General features: G+C 44.1%; 1 protein-coding gene and 1 non-coding gene across 6 annotated transcripts in view; both read left to right on the top strand.

Annotated features, from left to right (window-relative positions):
- Positions 1-10,786, top strand: part of BCL2L1 (BCL2 like 1) — a 42,583-nt gene extending 31,797 nt beyond the window's left edge. For 4 of the 5 annotated variants that reach the window (XM_056548014.1, XM_056548013.1, XM_056548015.1 and 1 more), the window contains exons 2-3: positions 1,785-2,439; positions 9,715-10,786. In XM_056548014.1, coding sequence (XP_056403989.1) covers positions 1,936-2,439; positions 9,715-9,852 — 642 coding nt within the window. In that variant the 5' untranslated portion in view covers positions 1,785-1,935 and the 3' untranslated portion in view covers positions 9,853-10,786. Of the gene's footprint in view, positions 1-1,784; positions 2,542-9,714 lie in introns of all 5 variants that reach the window. The other variant, XM_056548017.1, reaches the window with a different exon arrangement.
- On the top strand, positions 9,339-9,411 carry TRNAM-CAU (transfer RNA methionine (anticodon CAU)). Its single transcript has one exon. It is a non-coding gene; the product is annotated as a tRNA-Met (tRNA).
- Positions 10,787-12,898: the final 2,112 nt, after the last annotated feature.

Here is a 12,898-nt window from a genome sequence, read left to right as displayed (position 1 = left end):
AAGGACCCGGAGTTTTTCCGTTTTTGCACTTTCGTTTTTTCCTCCTTACCTCTTAAAAAATATCATAATTCTTTCAATTTTGCACCTAAAAATCCATATGGCGGCTTATCTTTTGCACCACCAATTCTACTTTGTAATGACTTAAGTCATTTTACCCACAAATCTATGGCAAAACAGGATGGTGCACCATCTTGCTGGAAAAACTCGGGGAACGTGGCAGCTTCAGTGCATAAAGAGGGAAACATCATCATGTAGCAGTTTTGCATATCAAGTGGCCTACATGATGATGTGTTTCCCTCTTTATGCACTGAAGCTGGCACGTTCCTCGAGTTTTTCCAGCAAGATGGTGACCACCACATTATGGGTGTCAGGTCTGAGCATTCCTAGATGAACATTTTCCTGGAAAGTGGATTGGTCGTCATGGGCCAGTTGAATGGCCCCCAAGGTCTCCCGATCTGACCCCCTTAGACTTTTATCTTTGGGGTCATCTGAAGTCAATTGTCTATGCTGTGAAGATACGAGATGTGCAGCACCTGAAACTACAGATACTGGAAGCCTGTGCATTTTTTCACTCCCATAGACTTCTATGGGAGAGAGAGAGGTTTCATTGAAGAAAAAAAACAAAAATAAAAAAGCCATAGTCACAACATGGTGATAATTTAGGAAAACTGCCACCTAGGCCAAAAAAAAAGCTGAAAAATGCCAAGAGGAGTGAAAAAAAACCCACTAAATTGAAAAACGCCAAATGGATATAGCATTTTGTGATTCCTTATTGACTTGCAGCTAACATCGGGCAGAATAAACAGTCTTATACATTCTTGTATTCTTGTACATAGGAGGCAGTATTATAGTAATTATATTCTTGTACATAGGAGCAGTATTATAGTAGTTATATTCTTGTACATAGGAGGCAGTATTATAGTAGTTATATTCTTGTACATAAAAGCAGTATTATAGTAGTTATATTCTTGTATATAGGAGTAGTATTATAGTAGTTATATTCTTGTACATAGGAGACAGTATTATAGTAGTTATATTCTTGTATATAGGAGGCAGTAATATAGTAGTTGTATTCTTGTACATAGGAGACAGTATTATAGTAGTTATATTCTAGTACATAGGAGGCAGTAATATAGTAGCTATATTTTTGTATATAGAAGGTAATATTAAAGTAGTTGTATTGTATATACGAGGCAGTATTATAGTAGCTATATTCTTGTATATAGAAGGTAATATTCTAGTAGTTATATTCTTGTACATAGGAGACAGTATTATAGTAGTTATATTCTAGTACATAGGAAGCAGTATTATAGTAGTTATATTCTTGTATATAGGAGGCAGTAATATAGTAGCTATATTCTTGTATATAGAAGGTAATATTAAAGTAGTTGTATTCTTGTATATACGAGGCAGTAATATAGTAGCTATATTCTTGTATATAGAAGGTAATATTAAAGTAGTTGTATTCTTGTATATACGAGGCAGTATTATAGTAGTTATATTCTTGTATATAGGGGGCAGTATTATAGTAGTTATATTCTTGTATATAGGAGGCAGTATTATAGTAGTTATATTCTTGTACATAGGAGACAGTATTATAGTAGTTATATTCTAGTACATAGGAAGCAGTATTATAGTAGTTATATTCTTGTATATAGGAGGCAGTAGTATAGTAGTTATATTCTTGTTTATAGGAGCAGTAATAGAATAGTTATAATCTTGTACGATGTGGGCTGTATAATAGTTTATATATAAATCTTTTCCTTTTTGTTTTTTCCCTGCAGTTCCGTTTTCCACCATTTTCTCAGATTCACTGACTTGGAGTGACGCTTATCATGTCCTTGCACTGGGAACCCTAAGCCCCAACTCCAGCCATCTCTCTGCTTCCATGTATTGCTGTCTTCAGGTGCAGCCTTTCTTTTCCTAGGACATGGTATGATCTCACTCCTGAGGATGGATGGCAATAAGAATCTTGTACATAACTTTATATGCAAAAAACTATCCCAGAAAGGCTTTAACCCAAGTTGCTGCAGTGATGCAGAGCCTGGACTACTGTTGAATGGAACCTCACCCACTGTCCAGGCCAGTGCCCAAGATGCTGAACCCCCACAGGGCGCCATGCCTGAAGATGTGCTACAAGCGCTGCTAGAAGCCACAGAAGAGTTTGAGTTGAGGTATCGAAGGGCATTCAGTGACCTCACCTGCCAGCTACACATTACCTTGGACACTGCTTATCAGAGCTTCGAGCAGGTGGTGCACGAGCTGTTCAGGGATGGCATAAACTGGGGACGCGTTGTTGCTTTTTTCTCTTTTGGGGGGGCACTGTGCTTTGAAAGTGCAAACAAGGAAATGGAAGTTCTGATACCTAGGATTATCGAGTGGATGGCCACCTATCTGGACACAGCTTTAGGACCATGGATACAAGCAAATGGAGGCTGGGTGAGCAGCGGGAACATGGGGTGGATGAGCAGTGAAAAGGAAGGGTGCATGGGAAAACACGATGTGGGCAAACAATGGCTCAGTTTGTGAAATGAAGTAGTGGTAAGTGGTCATGGGATAGGATGGGTTAATATTGGGTGTAGACAGTGGGTGAGTAGTAGGCAATCCCTGAGAATAGATGTATGTTTGTGCAGAAAGAAAATGCCCTGGTCATGTTATCATCTTTATCATTCCGTCCTCTTCCTTCATTTAAATGCAAGGCTGAGCGATACAGAGGTAAGACGGAGGTTGTGGTAGAGGGTTTGTCTGTTTTCCTTCACACCAAGCAGTGCGGAAGTGCTCAACCCCTCTTTCCCAAAAAGGCCCAGTGACTTACTAAAGCATTGTCCCCTGATATTATCCATAAAGGGGTGTTGTGGTCTTTCTGTAAGCTTTTCTGTATGACACAATAAATGCCACCTAAGATCCCAGTGGCAAAACAAGTTGGGGCACCTTTTACGGTTTGCTTTAGGTTCTCCACGATTTCTTCATCACTCTCGCACGTTCTGCTCAGCAAACGTTACTTGACAAGGATCCAACTATTGCTCCTCCCTTTAGCCGTGTACCTGGCAGAGTGTTAGCTGAGAGAGTTCCTTGTAGAAGGAAGGGATGTGGAGAGTCCCTACCCGCTGCCAACAGTGCCACTTCATTGATTATTATTTTTCCACAGTTTTGCTTACCTCCTGGGGAAGTTCAATGACAAAGGGAAATTCCATATTACCCATTCACTAACATATATTCATATTCTATACTATGGTTATTGTACTAAACAAAGCCTCCGTCTGCAGTTTGTACTATGCTCCTTGGAAAAAACACAGTACAGGTCTCATCCAACATCTCTTAGCAATTGGCACCAAGTTTGTTGGCAGTTTATAACAAATCGTATTAGCGTATTAGTCAAGAGTTTGGGCGTAAATGTCTTAGAGGATGCAAATAGTGTGCAAAACTGTCATCAAAGCAAAAGGGGGGGGACTTTGAAGAATCTAAAACATTAAACTTATTCAGGTTTAACACTTTTTTTGGTTTACTGTTGCACCAAAAAAATCACCACTGCAACGCTTTCTGAGTGATCAAACATATTTAGTTTATATGGAAGTTTCCCTAAGGGTATGTTCACGTGGCAGAATTTTGCCGGAATATTCCGTATGTGCATCCCGCTGCAGCTGAGTCCTATGGATTTCAGTGGGATTCTGCTGCGCTGTGCACAAGGCAGAATTTATCTGCTGCAAAAAAACTACCGTATTTTTCGCCATATAAGACTCACCCAATTTTAAGAAGGAAAATCGAGAAAAAAAAGATTCTGAACCAAATACAATGTAAAGTATAGGACAGTGGTCTTCAACCTGCGGACCTCCAGATGTTGCAAAACTACAACTCCCAGCATGCCGGGAGTTGTAGTTTTGCAACATCTGGAGGACCGCAGGTTGAAGACCACTGGTATAGGAGGTAATACTCACGTGTCCCCGCCGCTCCGGACTCGTCACCGCTGCCCTGGATGTCGCCCTCCATCGCTGTTGCCGCGTCCCCGAAGTGTCCCCGTTGCTCCGGAACATCTCTGCTGCCCGGGATCCTCGCTCTCCGTCGCCGCCATCACGCCGCTACGCACGGCGCTCCTATTGGATGACGGGACAGCGTGCACGACGACGTGATGACGACGAAGGAGAGCGCCGGCCATGCAGGGGATCCTGGTACGGAGCAGACAACGAGGAGGCAGGTAAGGTCCCTCCCGGTCTCCTGTAAGCTGTTCGGGATGCCGCAATTTCACCGCGGCGGTCCCGAACAGCCCAACTGAGCAGCCAGGTTAGTGTCACTTTCGCTGCAGACGCGGCGGTCAGCTTTGATCGCCGCGTCTGAAGGGGTAATACAGGGCATCAACGCGATTGGTGATGTCCTATATTAGCCACGAGTCTCGGCTGTTGATGGCCGCAGGAACCGCCGTTATAGGACAGGGTTTTAATGTGTATTTGCCATATAAGAATATAAGATGCACCAACTCCTCCCCCCCCCCCCCCCCCCCCAGTTTTGGGGAAGAAAAAGTGCGTCTTATATGGCGAAAAATACGGTAATTCTAGCGACCACAGAAAAAATAGACTTATCTATTGTTTCTGTGGATTCAGCTTGGTAATCTATTGCCTTCTGAGAGGGCGCATTTCCGAGAGGTCTTAGTGTTTTCTGGGCAGACATTCAGCACATTTTACTACTGTGTGAACATACCCTAAGGAGTAATTACAATAGGAGACAACGCTGCAATTTCGCACACAAGTGACCCTGTATGTGGCTCATGTTGCTGTTTGACACCTGCCTAAATCTTATGTCAATGGAGACTCTTGACCTCATATGTCATCCTCCCTGTTACATCAGATGCTGTAAAGTAGAGATCATTACACAGCTCCATCTTCTACAATGCAACACCTCAGGGCATGCTGTGCATTAAAATTCTGCAGGGCTCTGATTGGGAAGTCTTCCCTGAGAAATTAGACAACTGTTCTGCCAAGTGCTTGGGCGGAATAGCTGTTGGATGTTCTAGCATTCATCTGACAATTTCTTGTACAGTGTGGGCCATTTCTATGGATACACCTTAATACAATGGGAATGGTTGGTGATATTAACTTCATGTTTGTGGCACATTAGTATATGTGAGGGGGGAAACTTTCAAGATGGGTGGTGACCATGGCGGCCATATTGAAGTCGGCCATTTTGAATCCAACTTTAGTTTTTTCAATAGGAAGAGGGTCATGTGACACATCAAACTTATTGGGAATTTCACAAGAAAAACAATTATGTGCAGCATTACGAGATGTGCAGCACCTGAAACTACGGATACTGGAAGCCTGTGCTAGCATTGCTCCTGCAGTGTTGCTATCAGTGTGTGAAGAGTGGGAGAAGAGGGTTGTATTGACAATCCAGCACAATGGGCAGCACATTGAACACATTTTATAAGTGGTCAGAAACTTGTAAATAACTCATGAAAGAATAAAGTTACATTAAAACCAAGCACATCATTGTTTTTCTTGTGAAATTCCCAATAAGTTTGATGTGTCACATGACCCTCTTCCTATTGAAAAAACAAGTTGAATTTAAAATGGCCGCCATGGTCACCACCCATCTTGAAAAGTTTCCCCCCTCACATATACTAATGTGCCACAAAAAGTAAGTTAATATCACCAACCATTCCCATTTTTTAAGGTGTATCCATAGAAATGGCCCACCCTGTATATGGCCAGCTTTAGCTGAGATTCTGTAATGCGGTGGCTCTTAAACTAGTGTAAAACTAAAACATCTATGAAGCCCTGAAAGTCTGGGGTGGTTGACATGGAAAGTTGTTGCTTTGCACCTAACTATCCATTTATGAGTAGTATTGGGGGAAGTTTGTAATTGTGGGGTGTAAGCCACATGACTGTCTTAGGCTACTTTCACGCTGCCATTGTGCCCTGCACTTAAACGGCCATTAGGCTCTTACTTTTATTTTTTTCCTGCCTTTAACATCCATTTTTGAAACGAGGCACAACGGGCAATAAAGGGTCCCAATGGATCCTATTTACTATAATCGGGTCTGTTGGCCGCCGTTATTTTGTAGCGGGAGAAAAAGACTGCACATGCACCAGGCTCCCCTGATGGGGGTGTCCTAACGGCAGTGTGAAAGAAGCCTAAGGATAAATTTATATAGCATTTTAACTGTGAAGTGGAATTGAATTTTCAGCACTGTGGCCACCTAGCAGTTTTTCAAGGTTGTGCTCCACAATTCTGTCTGCCGGAATTTGCCATCCCAACTTCCACATTATAATCACTAGAAAACCCAAAAAAGGGGCATGGCTTTGACATTTCAGACCAACTTATTTACTAATAAATTCACCCAAAATAAATGTGAAGGTATTGCTGGAAATTCTCACCAAGAAAAAAAGATGGTCAGGATGCTAGAAAATGGTCAGGATGCCAAAGGCTGTCCGGGCATGCTGAGAGTTGTAGTTCAGGCAACTTCTGGAGGTCCGCAGGTTGAAGACCACTGCTCTATACTGTACACTATGCCCGGGCTGCAAAAGCGCTGTGCTGTCCCCATTGAGGTAAATACTCGCATGTCACCTGCAAGCGCTGCCCTCCTTGTCCTCCTGTTTGTTGCGGCCGCCGGCGCTGACACTCTGTACTGTACGCTGTATCCCTATGCCCGGGCTGCAAAATGTAAACATAATAAACTTTGACGCATGTTCCGACGTTGGCCTTATGCTGGGGACGGGATTGTTGGAGAGCCGTCAGCCTATCACAAGGCCGCAGCAATGTTCCACCTCAGCCGGTGATAGGCTGAGCCCACTGTCATGTAAAAAGCCAGCTGGCTCCCTACATGACAGTGCGCTCAACCTATCACCGGACGAGGCGGAACATCGCTGCGGCTGGTGATAGGCTGACGGCTCTCCAATGTTCCCATTCCCTTGGAAGCTGGTCTGGACAGACGGGGAAGGTGAGTTTGTTTATTTTGTTAACATTTTGCAGCCCGGGCATAACGTACAGTATAGAGCAGTGGTCTTCAACCTGCGGACCTCCAGATGTTGCCTGAACTACAACTCTCAGCATGCTAGGAGTTGTAGGTTTGCAACATCTGGAGGTCCGCAGGTTGAAGACCACTGGTATAGAGTGTCAGCACCGGCAGCCCACAATAAACAGGATGACAAGGAGGGCAGCGCTTGTGGGTGATATGTGAGTATTTACCCCGATGGGGACAGTGCTGGGCTGATAATTAATTGGGGGGGAGAGAAGCAGAACAGCGCTCACGGGTCACATATGATCATATGATTAGTTCCCCGATGTGGGGACAGTGCAGCGGGCTGATAATTCATTCATTCCCGAGGGGGAGGGGCCAGACTGGTATTGCGGTATGGGGAAAAATTAATATCGTGCAGGACAAAAATTTTGGTTTTCGGTATGAACCGGTATACCGCCCAGCCCTATAATAGCCTGCATTGAAAAGAGCTGCATTGGTTTTCTCTGTTCATATCAACGTTCGAAGCTCCGCTATACAGCTTGGTACGCTGATTCCACAAAAATTTCGGGACTTTAGCGGAGAAAACCCTGCATGTAAGGTTTTCTCTCTGCTAAAACTTCCAAAATAACACATATCCAACAGAAATCCTGACAGACCCCATTCAAAGTGAATGGGATCGGTCACGTTTCGTTGATGTCCGTTATGGCAACCTCCATCCCAGCCCTGTTAGTCAGCTGCTGTAACGTAGCGCCACAACGCGAATGTCAACCCAGCCTTCGATGTAACTATAAGGCATATGTGAATGTGAGGCATAATGTAACAAGATAAGTAACGTGTTTGTAGCTTCAGTAGATAAAATGACGCTTAGTAACAAGGCGGCCGTGAGTTTCCCTGCTAGGTGTTCACCTTCTCTAGGGTTGAGTACACTGATGGTGATGACTAGTCAGAGAGCTATGTGAGGAATGTCATTGTCTTCTGCTCACCTCCCACTAGGGACACTCCTGAGAACAGAATAGGGATTCATGCCCGGACTTAGCCAGCAGTTCTCACCAAGGCTGGGACATTCCAGCAAAGGGAGAGCTTCTCGGAAAGTATGCTGCCCGTAGTGACATCACCTTCCATCCAATAACACCATGATCTGGGCTTATTCTAGAAAGATGACAAGCATGGAGGTTGTCACAGCCGTGCCCATATTGCTGGCAGGCCAGCTTTGTTCATTGTACATGCCGAGCTCACTTTAGTGATTTGCATTCTGGGATGTGTTTATTTTTAGTCATCTGATGTAAAAAAAAAAAAAATACAGCCCCCTTGCATTACATTAGCGTAGTGAAGATCAACCAGGTATTAAAAAACAACCAGATTAATGTTTCAGTCTCCATTGTCTTCTTTGCCCTACAACAGCGGAAAACTACAGCATCATAATAAGCAGCCGACCTGGTGAGAACTAGAGATGAGCGAATTTACAGTAAATTCGATTCGTCACAAACTTCTCGTCTCGGCAGTTGATGACTTATCCTGCATAAATTAGTTCAGCTTTCCGGTGCTCCCGTGGGCTGGAAAAGGGGGATACAGTCATAGGAGACTCTTTCCTAGGACTGTATCCACCTTTTCCAGCCCACCGGAGCACCTGAAAGCTGAACTAATTTATGCAGGATAAAGACATCAACTGCCGAGCTGAGAAGTTCGTGACGAATCGAATTTACTGTAAATTTGCTCATCTCTAGTGAGAACTAAATAGCTGTCTATTCCAGTTCTTACTGGTCATGAATAAAAGGCTAAACCTGCAATACAGACTGATACACAGGCTGAATAATAGGAAAATGGGATGAGGGGGATGATGTAACTGCTGACTCATGTGTCATTAGAGGTCAATGAAGGCCTCTATGGGAGTGTTTCCCAACTAGGGTGCCTCCAGCTGTTGCAAAACTACAACTTCCAGCATGCCCGGACAGCCTTCGGCTGTCCGGGCATGCTGGGAGTTGTAGTTTTGCAACAGCTGGAGGCATTCTAGTTGGAAATCACTGCTCTATGGGAGTGTTCCCCAACCTGTGGCTTTCCAGCTGTTGCAAAACTACAACTCCCAGCATGCCCTGACAAGCTTTTGCTGTCAGGGCATGACAGGTGATGTAGTTATTCAACAGCTGGAGAACCATAGATTGGGAAACACTACCCTGAGTGCACCCACATGTATAGCAGTAGTCCAAAGCAATTTGTAAACTTATTACCAGAGATGAGCGAACTTACAGTAAATTCGATTCGTCACAAACTTCTCAGCTCGGTAGTTGATGACTTATCCTACATAAATTAAAGACAGAAAGATTGCCCCGTGTGAGGATCGAACTCACGACCTTCAGATTATGAGACTGACGCGCTACCTACTGCGCTTGCCTCGTTAGCGCAGTAGGTAGCACGTCAGTCTCATAATCTGAAGGTCGTGAGTTCAATCCTCACACGGGGCAATCTTTCTGTCCTGCATAAATTAGTTCAGCTTTCAGGTGCTCCCGTGGGCTGGAAAAGGTGGATACAGTCCTAGGAAAGAGTCTCCTAGGACTGTGTCCACCTTTTCCAGCCCACGGGAGCACCTGAAAGCTCAACTAATTTATGCAGGAAAAGTCATCAACTGCCGAGCCGAGAAGTTCGTGACAAATCGAATTTACTGTAAGTTCGCTCATCTGTACTTATTACTTTAGGGGAATCCTGTGTCCTTCTGAAGTCAGCACTGTAGATTATTGTCTTATTAACCTCCTCTTCCTTCCCTACAGGAAGCTTTTGTCAGCCTGTATGGAAGCGATGCAGCAGCTAAATCCAGAAAGAGCCAGGAACGCTTCGGGAAGTGGCTGCTCACTGGAGTGACACTGGCTGGAGTCGCCCTGCTTGCGTCCTACATTATCCACAGATAGACCTCCACCCACTGGAGCCAGAGAAGAGTGGAAGGAAGGGAAGAGTCTTCAATGTTGACCCTTGACAAAGAATGTTGTAATCCAGTTCATTGTACAGGGTGTCCCAACAACAATGCAAAAAATCTAATAAAAAAAACCCGGGACTCCCTGAAGCCAGGCACAGAATCTTTGTTAACCCTTTGTTATCCATTATCTGTATTTCAATTGTTTTTTTTTTGTCCCTGTTTTTAATGTGTTTCCTTGTCCTGAAGGCTTGCATGGTTGATCCACAGTGCACTGCAAACCCTGGGAGTACACAAATAGTAGTAAGGGGATCTTCTACCATATCTCCTGTGAAAATGGAGGTGACATGGGAATGTTCCACTTGGGCCCATCCCTGTACCTCTTTTTATTGTTGGAGCAGCCATTGTTTTCAGTAGTCATTCAGTTACCTAGCAGTGGGACCACCCACCTATTGGACATCTTCAAGAGCTTGTGCTTAAGAAGAGAGGGAGGATCTTTAGTGAAAGCAGCCTGTTTAAGCTTAAAGGGATTGTCCACCTAACTTGGAGCAGCTACACCAACTAGGCAGCCATCGGTTATGAAAAAGATAAAACAGAAATAGACTGATGCACATCTAAGCGCAATTATCCTTTTAGGAGATAGTATGTACAATGTAGTTAAAGGTTTGCTGACCTACTAGTGTTGTACTTTGAGCACAACACCATTGAAGACTTGATACCACTGTCTGTGGTGCAAAGGAGGAGTGCAGCCGGCACTGGTCCCGTTCTCAGCTGGCAGAGGACGGTCTTGAGAAATAGCAGATAGGGGAGAAAAATTCTCCCAAAAATGGTGTCTTCTGTGGCGCTCTCTTCTGGAAGGTCTGTGTCTTGATTTGGGCAAATAACCGACCAAATACGGACTTTAAAAATCAAGAAATATGTATTCAAAGCATGCAAGTAAAACGACGCGTTTCGAAGGGCAGGACCCCCTCTTCGTCAGGTTTATCTCTGAGAAAACCTGAGGAAGAGGAGGTCCTGCCCTTCAAAACGCGTCGTTTTACTTGCATGCTCTGAATAAATATTTTTTAAAGTCCGAGTTTGGTCGGTTATTTGCCCAAATCAAGACACAGACCTTCCGAAAGAGAGCGCCACACAAGACAACTAGGCAGCCATGTAATACATAGTCTTGTGTAGAACACACAAGGGTCCCCGGTGATGAAATGCCTCCCCCTCATATTAAGGGCAGGGTTTATCCTGAGTGGACAGCACTCTAAGATGAGAGAAAGACGTGGTGATCAGGGATGTCACATAGGGGAAGCGTCCACCTTGGTGTATGCAAAGTTGTGCAAACCTTATGGCAGATTATTATTTTATGCTAAGGTTTTATGTTCCATAAATGGAAACCACCATGGAGGAGGATGGGGATGTTCAGCGCAGTTTGGCCTTTTTAACCTTCCTTAAGGAGCAAAAGCCCCCTTCTCCATAGTTAATGCAGTATTAGCAAGTAGGGGAGGGGAGAACAATCCCAAGGGTCTTGCCATCCTTCCCTGGCATTGGACAGGTAACTTGAATTGGGGACCTTCTATTCTGAGATAAGAGGAGGTGGAGCCTACACCAGAGGGAGTGGCCATCATCTCTAGGAACTGTTTTGAGGTTCCACATCATAGAACTACGTGTAAATCTGAAGTTGTTAAATTTAGCAACCATTTCAGATATCAAATACGTTGACCTAAAAACATCAGAAAAAAGAGTAATAGTAACAGCTGACCTGAGATGTATCAGTGCAGCAGGATTATTAGGGTTTATTTTATGTTTCTATTTTAATTTTTTTTAACCTTACAGAGATTTTACTTAATAGCAGCAGAACCTATGGTGGGGGCTATAAGTAAGCATATAGATTTACCATGCTGACATATAGCCTGGCATATGAGTACCAAAAATTAAAACCTAGATTAAAATGACATGTAGAACAGTGACCCCCGAACCTGCAGCTGTCATGCTGGGTGTAGTTGTGCAGCGATTTGGGGTCCACTCCACTGTTTATAGAATATGCTTATAAAGCTCTTTTTGGGCTGTAAAATAACAAAGTAAAGTATACCCTCCTCGCCCGGTCAGCACCCAATCCCTCTGTTTACTTCCTTTGCTGACATGCTCTCCCTGTTCTGCTGATGCAGTTCTGAACACAAAGCAGCCTCAGTGATTGGCTGAAGTGTTCTTGGAGCCTCAGCAGGAGAGCGCCTCATCAGGGTAAGTAAACAGGACTGGGCGAGGTGAATCTATATTATTTTTTTATATGTAATGTGCTTTTTTTTACTCAATCAGAATACCCCTTGAGGGTGCATTTAAACGATCCTAACTTGCAGCGGATTTGCTGTGAGTTTTACTACCGTTCACTTCAACATGTCCGCCAGCAATTTGCAAATCTACCACTATTGCGGACTTTAAGCAGGCCCATTGAAGTGAATGGTAGCGTAGCGAATTCGCTGCCAGTTACGATCACGTTAATGTGCCCTTAATGCGTAATTCCACTGATAATCTAAAAGTTACAGGGTGACTGCAAGTAACCCTAATATCCTCCTTTTGTGTCACTTATTGGGGTACAGGAGCTGTTTGCACACTGTTCCGTCACCGGAGCGAAATCATTGGTCCCTATGTATCACAGATAACAGAAGGATGACTCCGAGGCGTTCTTCGTATCTCAGCTTGCTGGAATATTGCTGTGACTTGGGAGGGGATAGATATTCGGATTAACTAGAGACACACCTGAATTTTTAGTAGAAGTAAAGACCTCAGTATTGGTGACTAGAGATGAGCGAACTTACAGTAAATTCGATTCGTCACAAACTTCTCGGCTCGGCAGTTGATGACTTATCCTGCGTAAATTAGTTCAGCCTTCAGGTGCTCTGGTGGGCTGGAAAAGGTGGATACAGTCCTAGGAAAGAGTCTCCTAGGACTGTATCCACCTTTTCCATCCCACCGGAGCACCTGAAGGCTGAACTAATTTATGCAGGATAAGTCATCAACTGCCGAGCCGAGAAGTTCGTGACGAATCGAATTTACTGTAA

This window comes from Hyla sarda, chromosome 12 (assembly GCF_029499605.1).
Source record: "Hyla sarda isolate aHylSar1 chromosome 12, aHylSar1.hap1, whole genome shotgun sequence".
NCBI classification, from domain to species: Eukaryota; Metazoa; Chordata; class Amphibia; order Anura; family Hylidae; genus Hyla; species Hyla sarda.
This window is presented reverse-complemented; position numbering and strand designations above follow the sequence as displayed.